This window comes from Rhineura floridana, chromosome 15 (assembly GCF_030035675.1).
Source record: "Rhineura floridana isolate rRhiFlo1 chromosome 15, rRhiFlo1.hap2, whole genome shotgun sequence".
Lineage (NCBI taxonomy): Eukaryota > Metazoa > Chordata > Lepidosauria > Squamata > Rhineuridae > Rhineura > Rhineura floridana.
In genome coordinates, this window is record NC_084494.1 from 36,330,551 (window position 1) to 36,342,834 (window position 12,284).

The window sequence follows — 12,284 nt, forward strand, 5'->3', positions numbered from 1 at the left end:
AATTTCAACCTGTGAAGGTCTTCAGTAGGCACTGTGGATTTTTGTTAGCTAGATGTTACTGACCTCTTTTGGTGTGTCTAGTTTTTGTAGATAATAAACCTGACCGTTATGTTATACATCTTGCGCAGTCTCCTCATTTGGACTACTGAACGTGTAGTAAGCTGGCTGACAAATAAGTAATTTGATTAAACTTGAGAGGCCTACGTTATCAAGGATTTTTGCTGTATGTTTACTACCATACATTCATGGAATGGATTATGAGAAAGATCTAGTACAAGATCTGAATACATGGAATGGATTATGAATATTTCATTACCATATATGATTGCTTTGAACAATGTTTTATGATTGTTAGTTATTACAGTATCTATATATTAAAGTTACATTTATTACTTTATTATTATTATTATTATTTGATTTATATCCTGCCCTTCATCCCAGCAGGAGCCCAGGGCAGCAAACAAAAGCACCAAAAACATTAAAACGTCATGAAAACAAACTTTAAAACACATTAAAACACCTTCAAAAACGTTACTTAAAAAAAGCTTTCAAAACATCTAAGATTAAAAACATTTTAAAACTTTAGATGTTTTAATAGTTACATTACCTAGCTCAGTCTGTACTGAATAAAACCATATATATATAATCTTCCTGTGGCTGTGAGTTCCATAGGTTAAGGTTACAGATGCTTACAGTTTGAACAAGGGCCTGACGCTGTAATTTCTGGCAGGCTCTAATCTGAGTTTGGTGTGCTCCACAGTGGACAGGCACCCCAAGCTAGCCAGCCCCTGTACCAAGGCTGTCTCATAAGTTGTGCAGGTCTCAGCTTTACAGAGGTGATGACAGTTTCATTCAACTGCTGCGTCTTTTATATATATGCCATCAAAGGTTTTCTAATAAAAAGGAGAAAAAGAGGTCTGCTGTTGTGCATGACAGGCAAAGGGATGCAATCCTGACCCTCTGGGCCACATATCTGCTGCCCTGGGCTCCTACTGGGAGGAAGGGTGGGATAGAAATCTAACAAATAAATGATAAATAATATTGATTACTGTCAGTTTCACACCAACTCTGCAAGGGGGACTGGATTACTCCCTACATCCCACACAGCTGCCTTGTTAATGTGCTCAATCTAAGTTTAGGTTAACTGTCATAGAAAACATTATGTGCTGTATTCAACTAAGTCTTACTCATAGTAGACCCACTGAAATTAATGAACCTGTTAGTCATCCCTATTAACTTCAGTGGGTTTACTCACTGAATACCCTCCAGTATATAATATAAATACATTAAGGAAAAATTAACATCAGATACCCAGCCTGGCAAAAGCAGTTGTGCCAGTGCAGGATCTGAAGGGTGGCAAAAAAAAATTTGCTCTTTACAGCAATGTGCCTGTTTCACAGATGGAAAAGACTGAGGTTGGGTGCTTGGGGGGCAGCGAGGCCCTGTGAAAGCAAGTTTCCCAGACCGATATAAAACAATAGCATCCGAGCCTGCCTCCCAGGGAAGGGGGGATCTTTTGCAGCCAGAGGGCTGCATTTAACCTAAGCAACCTTGAAGGGCAGGGGCATGCCAGAGGTGGGCAGGGCCAGATGCAAAAGTGGGTGGAGCAATGGCTGCAACTCTTACAGCTGCCTGCATTCCGGCCCCCCAAGAGTCGGAAGTTTAATAGAATCATATAATAGCTGGAAGGGGCCTACAAGGCCATCCAGTCCAACCCCCTGGTCAACGCAGGAATCCAAACGAAAGCATTCCTGACAGATGGCTCTCCAGCTGCCTCTTGAAGGTCTCCAGTGTCGGAAAGCCCACCACCTCCCTAGCTAATTGGGTCCATTGTCCTATGGAGCTTCAGTTGAAATCTGGCTTCCTGCAACTTGACGGTTTCCGCACCGTCCTTTCTCGCGCCCCTCACCACCCAGGCCGAAGGCAAGAGGCACCATCCCAGTTCAGGTGCACGGTCCAGCCGCACAAAATAAAAGCACTGCAGCAGCAGGAGGGGCGTGGCCTGGGGAGAGAGTTCCGCGGGCCGGACAGAGAGGCCTAGCGGGCTGCATTTGGCCCTCGCGCCTGAACTGATCCAGTGGGCCAATCAGCCCCCGAATGTGACGGGGCCGGAGAACAAAAGAGAAAGCATGGGGGGGGAGTCGGAGGCAGCGGCGCAGGCCCAAACGTTGGGTAAGGGAGGTGCCACGTGCCGTCTTCTCCCCCCCCCATCCCCACTCCTTCCTTTCTGCACAATGCATTAACCTCCTGGCGGCCAGGTTGCCCTGGAAACCAATGGCGGGTGGAGCGATGGGGGGGTCTGTGCCCCTAGTGTCGCCCCCCCGCGTGGCGTCCGCCTGCGTGTCAAGCGCAAACGTCTGAAAGGAGCCTTCACGTGTCCAGGCTTGAAGCGCCTCCCCAACGCTTCAGGCTCCCTCGCTGCCCGGGTGGGTGGAGGCGGCAGAAGGGCGGACGGAGCCGCCCGAAGCGAAGGAGCCGCCTCGGTGCCCCGTACGTGCCGAGACTCCCGGGCAGAGGGGAAAGGGCGAGGCTCCTGCTCCCCCGGGAGGAGCTCGTGCTGGCTCGACACGCCTTTGCTGCTGTTTGCAAGGCTTGCGCGGAGGCTCAGCCGGGAGAGCTGCGCGGGCGCGCATCAGTCAGGTAAGGGCAGGCAGGTGTGCGTGTGGGGGGGATCCGGCAGGAGGTTGTGGGAGGCGTGCAGGCCAGAGCCGGAGGGGCCCCCTGGGAAGAGCCGCAGGAGGGAGGGCGTTGCCAAGGCGCCCTGCAGCCAGCGGGCTTAGGCTGGCAGGCGTGCAGCCCCAGCTGCCATCCTGGGCGGCAGGTGGAGGATTCAGTCTACCCGCTCTCCCTCCCCTCCCAGCCTCGGTCTAACCATCAGAGCGGGCGGGGGAAGCCTGTGGCCCTCCCGATGTTGCCGAACTACAGCTCCCGGCATCCCTGGGCGTTGGCCGCGCTTGCGGGGGGTGATGGGCGTTGTAGTTCTGCCACACCTGGAGGGCCGGAGCATCCCACATTAGCGGGCAGAAGAAGCCCCGGCGGTGCTGTCTTCTGGCTACCGCCGTTCCCAATGCACATTGGGTTCCCCAAATATTAAGGGGCTTGGGGGGGATTGAGCGGCCAGATTTCGACAGCCCTCCCTGCCAACCCCCTCCCCCCGTTCTTAGGTACTCTGCCTCCCTCTGTAACCGTCAGCTAGGAACGTCCCGAGTCAGACCGTTGGGCCATCCAGCCTTTGCCAACTTGGGGGACCTCCGGGTGGTTTGGACTACATCAGTGCAGCCAGCATGGCTGCATGTAGCTGGGGCAGATGGGAGTTGTAGTGCAAAACACCTAGAGGGCCCCGGGTTGGCCTACACACCAAGCGGCAGTGGCTCTGTGGAGCTTCAGACTGGCGATGCTCCTAGGCCTGCCTGGAGATGCAAGGAATTGATTTCCTGCCCTCTTCCTATAACTCAAGAATGTTGATTCCCAACACAAACAACACCCTTAAGCACACTTTACACCCATTTCCCTGGTCGAGAGGTGGATACAGAACCACAGACTTGCTCCTGTTCAAGACCTCCCTCCCCAAACTAGATTATCAATAGCTGTTATGTGTTATTAGTACCTGTAATTTATTTATTTATTTTATTAAATTTCTATACCGCCCCATAGCCGAAGCTCTCTGGGCGGTTCACAACAGGATAAAACCTCAATATACAATTAAAACCACATATAGAATTCAAAAACACACAAGATACTAAATATTAAAATACTAATATACTAAAATTATTAAATGTAAAAGTACGAAGATGTGATAATGTTACATGATTAAAATGCCTGAGAGAAGAGGAAGGTTTTAACCTGGCGCCTAAAAGATAACAGGCGTACTTCAAGGGGGAGATCGTTCCATAGTTTGGGGGCCAAATTTTTCTCTTTTGAGCAGAGCTCAGAAATCCTGACTCCGAGCCTCTGATTCTGGAGATATCCTAACCATTGTTCTGACTGCTAGGCGTTACTTCCATGAACTGAAAATAGGAGCCTGGCATCCATTTCCCCCTTCCTGTACACATTTTTTTCCTTTAGTGGTGGTTAGTGTGTGTTGGAATTAAGGGAGCTGTCTCATGGGGTACAGGAGAGGCAGAAATGTCTGAAGCTGCAGCATGTTTAAGCTCAGAAAAGGAGGATTAGTTCGTTCTTTAATATGATTGGTGATGCTGTCAGAGTAGGATTTGGGGGTAGATGTCCAGGGCCCCAAACAGCAAAATGAGTAGGAGGGCCCCCAAATGCATTAGGGATGGCATGCCACATTTTGAAGTAGCATACACATTACAATCTAAAAGGGGTAATGTAAGACCAGTAACTTGAGAGCCTAAAATTACCTAACTGCACCACTGAATATGCTCTTAACTACTATGCCTTGAGGAGGGTGGCTAAACAGGGTTGTGTGTGACCACTTTTTGTCCTAGAAAGGCTCTTGTGCCTTCAACAGCTATCTGAGGTTGCTTTCCAACAACCAGTTTATAGGGCATTTTTCCTGATTTGCTTGCACCAAGTTCGCAGGGAAGTTATTGGACAGCTGTTTATTAAGCATTCATTCCGTTTTTGTGGGGAGGATATTCAACATCATGTCAGGCAGTTGTCCTCCCACACCTTCCATTGCATTTAGTAATTATTCTGCATTGACAAAGCCGAATGCCACAAAGCCAGTTGGTATTTGGGCTGAGACCTTTAAGCAATTTTAAATCAGATAAGAGAAGGAATCCCCAATTCATTAGGCAACACACTTTTTAAAAAATCTTACAATAAGATGCTTAAGTACTACTTCTGTGATAAGGCAGCCTTCCCTAACCTGGTGCCCTTCAGATGTTTTGGACTACAATTAGCATGGCTATGCTGGTGGGGGCTAATGGGAATTGTAGTCCAAAACACTTGGAGAGCACCAGGTTGGAGAAGGCTGTGATAAGGTATCTCAGGAGCAATTTGCCAGCTTGCAGTTGTTGGAAGCCACGCTTTTAAGAGCTGGAATACCTCGTCTTCTAATAAAATATATATGAGGCAGTTTGTGTTTGCACAGCAGCAGAGTGAGAAAGGCTTTCTGCACGTTGTCAGGGGCATGCTTACTCGTTCCAGGTCTCAGATCAAGCCATTGCTGCTCCCTAATCCTTAAAGAATGAGCTCTCTCCTATGACACAAAAGTAAGATTTCTGCATCCCTATCTCTTGCTGAGCTCCGCCTTGCCTCTGTTTGAGCAGCCATAAGGTTGGCTGAACAATGTGCTTTCGCTCATTGCAGCAACATCTGGAATTCTGGGTGGCCTTTTGTTGAGTGTTTCGCTGTCGCCAGCTCTGCTTGAACGTGAACATGCCAGTGGAGGGAGGCGGCAAAAGGCCAGAAATAGATGCAACTCCTCCTGGCTTTAGAGAAGGAAAATGGAAGTCTAGCGGTAAAGGCAAATAAAATGTGTGCAGGGTGGGCTTGGGATGCCTTCATGATTCTTCTTCCCAAACAGCAGGACCAGGATCCCTGCGAGGGGTTGACTTCTGAAGAGAGGCGACAGGAGTAACGTTGGCCTGTTTAACCTCCGAGCCTGAGCATAAGAAATCGAGTGCCTTTCAATGCTGGGGAAGAGCCATAAGAACATAACATAAAAATGTTAAGAGGGGTCTGCTGGATGTTAGGTTATAGTTTATTTCTAGGCCACCTTTTGGCCAAAAAAGCCCCCAAGGCGGCTTACACACCAACAGAAAAACACAAATGCAAATAAAAACAACACAATTTTCAAAAATTCCAGCCAACAAAATCCTAGCATTTTTAAAAAGCAACAACGGCTAAAAACCAAAAGCATTCATCTTCCTGGTAAAGGAGAGTCCCCAGAAAGATGTCCCTAAGAGCAGGGTGAGGGGGCGAGGCAGGTGGAGAAGCTTGCCCCGTGATGGTCCCAGCGCAGTGTTACCCTCACAGCCGTCAGGCCAAAGAGGACCCTTCTAGTCCAGTATCCTGTTCTCCCAGTGGTTAGCCAGATGCCCATGATGGGAAGCCCACACGCAGGACCTGAGCACAAGAGCCCTCTCCCCTCCTCCGGTTTCCAGCAACTGGCATTTGGAAGCAGGCTGCCTCCCACCACGGAGGCAGAGCGCAGCCATCATGGCTAGTAGCCACTGATAGCCTTATGCTCCATGAATCTGTCTAATCCTCTTTTAAAGCCACCATATTTGTAAAGCCACAGCTCAGTGACAGAGGACAAGCGTTGCATGCAGAAGGTACCAGGTTCAGTCTCCTCCATCTCCAGCCAGTCCTGGAAATGCCCCGTTTGAAACCCTGGAGAGCTGCTGCCAGTCAGAGCGGACAATACTGAGAGAGATGGACCAATGGTCTGACTAGGTATAAGGCAGCTTTCGATGTTCCTGGGGACAGAGTGCCTTTTTTCCTTACCACTAAGTCACAACAGGCCCCATATATTCCCCTTTGGGAGGAGGGATGGAATACAATTATATATAATTGAAAGGGTTGTATTATTGTTATTTTTACTACTACTACTGCTACTACTAAAATTTATATTCTGCTCTTCCTCCCAGAAGGAGCCCAGGGCAGCAAACAAAAATACTAAAAACACTCTAAAACATCATAAAAACAGACTTTAAAATACATTAAAACAAAACTTCTTTAAAAACATTTTTTTAAAAGCTTTGAAGACATCTTAAAAAAGAAGAAAAGGTTTATAACATCATTTTTAAAAAAAGATTTAAAAAACATATTAAAGAGCAGTTCCAACACAGACGCAGACTGGCATAAGGTCTCTACTTAAAAGGCTTGTTGAAAGAGGAAGGTCTTCAGTAGGTGCTGAAAAGACTACAGAGATGGTGCCTAATATTAAGGGGAGGGGATTCCAAAGGGCGGGTGCCACCACACTAAAGGCCCGCTTTTTACGTTGTGCAGAACAGACCTGATAAGATGGAATCTGCAGGAGGCCCTCACCTGCAGAGCGCAGGGATTGACTGTGTATATAAGGGGTAAGATGATCTTAACTAAGTCTTACACAGACTAGACCTACTGTAATGAATGAACCTAAGTTAGTTGTGCCTATTACTTTCAGTGGCTTTACGCTGCTCAGGACTAGCGTTGAATGACAGCCAGAGAAATAATGAAGTTTTTACAAACATATACCCAAGCTGGTATAAAACGAGCTAGGACGGGGGGAAAGAAGCTATTAATATTTAAAAATTATGGCAACAGGCTTTAAAGTGGCCAGGAAATCAACTAAAGCTTCTGTTGTGTAAAATAGTAGGTAGAATTTCACTGGAGAGATTGAAAGTTAAAATAGCCATTTCGATTGTGGGCCCAGTTGTCGTAGGAACATCTTCCATGCTTTATACTCATGCTGTTCCTCAGTAGTAGATTTTATTATTAAACGTGTGTCTGTCACACAGCATAATTCATGTTTCTCAAAAATTGGTTGTATAGATTCATTTTTTATTCTGTGTTTACTGGCCCGGTTTACTTTGTGCGTGTGTGTTATTCTGCAGGAAGCCAGGCAAAGAATTGTTGCCTTGTGCCACCGACCCTCGCCTGCACCCGCACCAGGGTAAGAGCCTCTTTGCACTGTGCAAATAGCAGTATTTTGGCTGGGAAACACCTGACGGAAGACATCTCCCACCCACCTCCAAAAAGTGGGCAACAACTCTTTGAAGAAGGAAAGCAAGAGTTTGGATACTTGCTGCAGGATACATTAAACGCCATGTAGTTTTGAAGGAGGTTGAGTGTGGATTAGGGACAAGCAAGGTCAAGTGAGAAAGCTTGAAGACTAGAAATACCAGCAGCATCCAGAAAAGAAACCCTTCACTTCCAGGGAAAGCAGAGGGGTAAGGGACAAAAGATTATTGCAGCTCCAGGAAAGGAAGGATGCAGACCTCCCCAGAGAGGATAATGGAGGCCCATCCTACCTCATCTTGCGAGGCTTCAACAGCAGATGATGTGACAAGGAACAACCTGATTTCAAAGCCTTCTCCAAGGTTTGGGGGGTCAACGTGCAAACCTGAAGCTGGAGAACAGTGTCTTTCTGGAAGAGTTTTCTTAAAGAGGAGGTGTCCATTCTGGCGTAAAAGGAAAGGGACTGCAAATCCCCCCCAGGGGCAGGAGGCCCCCAAGAGCCATCTGTGTGTGGAGGATACCCACGAAGGCCCCATTCAGGCTGTCAGAAAGCCAGCCACATGGGAAGACACTAGAGGTTTGGCCTCAGATGAGGAGTCCGTGCAAGGGAGAACAGGCACCTCTCTACTCAGGAAACTGTTATGCCTGAAGGCTACTTCCTCTAGGCTTCAGAAACCGCCCCACAACCCAGAGGCCTCTCCTGTTCACAGAGCAAGTGTGAGATGTGGGCCTGTTGCTGCCCTCAGCAGAACAGCAGACCCTCCAGGGGAGTCTCCGCTCAGATGGAAGCCCGGAACAGAAGTCCAGAGCCCGGCAGACGCTACCTCAGTCCCAGAGACTGCAGCAGGGGCGTCAGACACAGTTGATAGGCTAGTTGGATTGTGGATGGCAAAGCCATGGAGGGCCTTCAGGGCGATGATGGCCTCCAGAGCCAAGAAAAGGTCAGCTCTCCCAGAGGATGAGAGAAGTCACAGAGGGGTGGGAGAAAGCGATCTTTGCCCCTCTGCACAGCCGGAAACCTCTCCCGTCACCAGGGTGGAGAAAGCCCTCAGAGAACCTCCAGGCAGCTTTGGAGCTCTTGAAGACCAAAACCCACCGTCCACATTTCCATCTAGCATGGATGAAACATACGGCGCCGAAGAGGTTGATGAAGGTGGCTGCAGAAGCTCGTGGCATGGGATGGGGATCCACGGACAGGCCGGAGATGACATCTCCGATCTCGTTACTGAACGGGAAGTCAATGAGATATGCAGCTTCCTGAGTGAGGGAAGCGGCCTTCGGGAAGAGAATCCAGCCCCAAAGATCATTTCTGAATGGGAGGGTCTCCGAAGAGGGGCTTTTGATCTCCCTGGGGGAAATGGGGTAAAGGCAGAAGAAACTGCAATGGAAGATGAAGGCCCTGTGCAGGGGGACTGGGGGTCCTGGGTAGAGATATCGGGTGGGGAGGACCAGGATCTTGCTGATCTTGCCGAGAATCCAGGTGGGCAGGGCATGGTGATGGCGACAAGGGATCTGGGCTGGTTGAACAGTGAGCTTCTGGGGGGGCCAGTGGTTGGGCTGGGTGGACAGAAGTCAGAGGGGGGAATAGATGCTTCCACCGGGAGCTATCCTGAGACCCAACGGGCTGAAGGAGAGCATATGTCTGTGGGAGATAGGGACACCGAGACCAAGCCTGGCCTGCATCTGACCACTGCCATGACCGAAAGAGGTAGCTGCTTACTTCCACTACGGCTCTTGCAAACCGACAGAAGCAACGTTGTCAAGTCAGCCCTGTACGATCCTTCTGGGGCCCGGTTCCCTGGCTTTCTGCAGGACCCATTAAAGCCCCTGGAGTCACCTTCCTCTTTTGCACCCAGGGGCTCAGAGCAAGGCATTCAGGAGGGACTGCCAACATCAGCATCCCAGCAGGATCTCGCTGCGGACGCAGAAGCCTGCCGGCAGCAAGGAAGCCCCACAGGGAGGCTGCCGTTGCCTCCTGAGGAGACGGAGGAAGCCACAGCATGGCTGGAGGCCGCAGGGCCGGAAGCAGAGCAGGACAAGCGGCTGATCTACCTGGCTGCGGTGGAAATAGTGGGCACTGCCATCAATAAGGCGGCAGAGCAGCTGGGCAAGGTGGCAGAGCAGGAGCAAGGAGAGCTGGGGTCCAGGAAACAAGTTCCTTGAGGTCCCCCCGTTCCTGGGCCTGCCATAGCAGAGATCCTTTAAAGCAGCCTTTGCCAACTTGGTGCCCTCCTGACGTTTTGGACTACAACTCCCATCAGCCCCAGCTAGGCTTTATTGCTAGGTTCCGGGGGTAGGGGGAGGCCCTGACCTCAATTTTCCTGCAGGCTTCACCAATCTCCTCTTCATTGCCATGCATCTTATGGCATCCCCTGCTTTTTTTGTTTTTTAAAAAAATCTTTCATTTAAGAGTCAGGGTGGTGGGAGATAAGAGCAACACTAGCAAAATGTCATTAAACCCGTCCCTGGTTCTGGGACATTTTTGTTGGGTCTTTAATCATGTTTGTACAGCACCCCATTGCAGGGTTGGTTTTTGGAACATGGGAAGCTTATACTGAGTTAGTCCATTGGGTCTATCCAGCTCAACACCGCCTACACTGGCTGGCAGTGGCTCTCCAGGATTTTTCAGGCAGGAAGTCTTTCCAGCTCAACCTGGAGATGGTGCTAAGGATTGAACATGGGACCTTTTGCATGCAAAGCACGCTACAGCCCTTCCTCAGAACTGGGTGCATGTTGCAACTCAGTGGTGGAAAGCTCAGAACATCACATTGGACTCTGTATAGGTTTCTGACCATTTCTGCTGTCGTGTTTGTTGAGTTTTTTAAAAAGTGGTTTCCTATTGATTATATTTCTATTCCACCCTTCTTCTCCAAGGAGCCCAGAGCAGCAAACAACAGCCTTACGGGCTACAAACATACTTTTGAAAGTATCAAAAGCCAGACAGGTGGCAGACAAGGGAGTTGGTGAGCAGGGGAGGGGGCCACAGTGGTCTCTGCCCCCTCCCACTAGCAAAACTAGAATCACTGAGCCCCAAACAGCCAGCAATTGCAAACTAAATTATGCAAAAGGAGACTCCGTCCACTTGTACTGTTTGTGCGGTTTATACACGTTTTGGTGTACAAATTGAATACCTCCCATGCCTCCCCCCCCCAAAAAAAAAACCTATTCTCTGCACATAGGAAACTAAGGTGGTCACAATCCACCCGGGGAATCTGAATGCTCTTCAAAGCAAAGGTGTGAGTCCCGCTTACAGTTTATTACTGCCCAGAAACATGGTTCCCTCCTCATCTGCCTTTTGCAGGCACTACGCCATGCTAAACCATAGTTGGGATGATCAGAGTAAGTTGCAACAAGCCTTGGGTTCACATGCTCCCCTTCCCCTCTCTCGCTGCACAGCTGCCAGGAATTTGGAAGCTTCCATTAACTGCCATTTAGGGATGGGGGAGGCAACATGGTATCTTTCATCTGCTGCTGGGACGCCATCTCCCATCTCTGCCTATTGGTCATGCTGGCTGAGGCTGATGGGAACTGTAGTGTCAAGGGCACTTCCCTACAGACTCTCTTGGGTGTGGAGATCAGCAGAGGGGGCCCTTTTGGTAGTTCCACCACCCTAGGAAGTTTGGAGTGGGGGTGGCCCAGGAGAGGGCCTTCTCTGTGGCAGCCCCTAAGCTGTGGAACTCCCCACCGAGGTGCAACCGGCAACGTCACTGTACAACTTTTGGCGAATGCCGAAGACACACCTCTTTACCCTGCCCTTCGACCGCTGAGATGCATATTTTTAGGACCCACCCTGTTTTCTGTGATGTTGCTTAGGTGGTTTTTAACTGTTTTTAATCATGTGTTTTAAAATTGGTGGAGCCTGCCGTAGGACCTCTGGGTGAAGGGTGGGTAATAAATTCTAATAATAATAATAGAACTGACCACAGGCTCTGTGGGTAAACCCTGGCTGAACTATAACCCAAGAGGTGACACAGGAAGTGGTCCGAGTGTTTGGCATTCACGGCAGGGTCTCAGCCAGTAGCCTCTCCCCCTTTACCTGAGCCTTCTTTCCTTTAGATGCCGAAAACTGAACCCGGAACCTCTGGCATGCAGAGCAGGTGCTTCCCCCATGAGCCACACCCCCTCCTCCCCAAACATCATGGGACAAAATACATGCATAAGAATTAGGGGGTGCAATTTTTTTTAATATTACTGCATAAAAGACACAGCTTTCCCTTCCCAAAGACTATGTACAATTTCAAAATAAATAAAGGGATTGTTTGAGAAGAATTCTTTTCCTCCCTTCCCCATCCCCAGTTATTAAGGTAATTTCAAAGCATCACATCAGAGTGGAGAACAAGGACCTAGTCCTCAAGATGAGGGAAACTAGTCAGTTGGAAGAAGAGCAACCTTCCTAACAGAATTCTGCAGATGGAATTTTCTTTTTTGAAGGGCAGTGAATTTTAAATGCAGAACCAGGGTTGGGTATGATGCGTATGTCGAGGGCTCCAAGAAGAATCTCTCTGCTGAAGGACAGCGAAGAAACTATCACCTAGGACAGCCTTCGCCAGCCTGGTGGCCTCAGAAGTATTTTGGCCTACAACTCCCCTCAGCCCCAGCAAAATACAGCCATGCTGGCCAGGCCTGAGGGCAGTTGTAGCCCCAAACCAGGTTGG

General features: G+C 49.2%; 1 protein-coding gene across 2 annotated transcripts; it reads left to right on the forward strand.

The window, feature by feature from the left end:
• Positions 1-1,041: 1,041 nt before the first annotated feature.
• Positions 1,042-11,848, forward strand: LOC133370428 (uncharacterized). 2 transcript variants are annotated; one of them, XM_061596745.1, is made up of 3 exons: positions 1,042-2,640; positions 6,919-6,992; positions 7,506-11,848. In XM_061596745.1, the coding sequence occupies exon 3, from the start codon at positions 7,882-7,884 to the stop codon at positions 9,790-9,792; it is 1,911 nt and encodes a 636-aa protein (XP_061452729.1). In that variant the 5' UTR covers positions 1,042-2,640; positions 6,919-6,992; positions 7,506-7,881; the 3' UTR covers positions 9,793-11,848. The 2 variants fall into 2 exon arrangements, with proteins under 2 accessions (XP_061452729.1, XP_061452728.1); XM_061596744.1 differs by lacking the exon at positions 6,919-6,992.
• Positions 11,849-12,284: the final 436 nt, after the last annotated feature.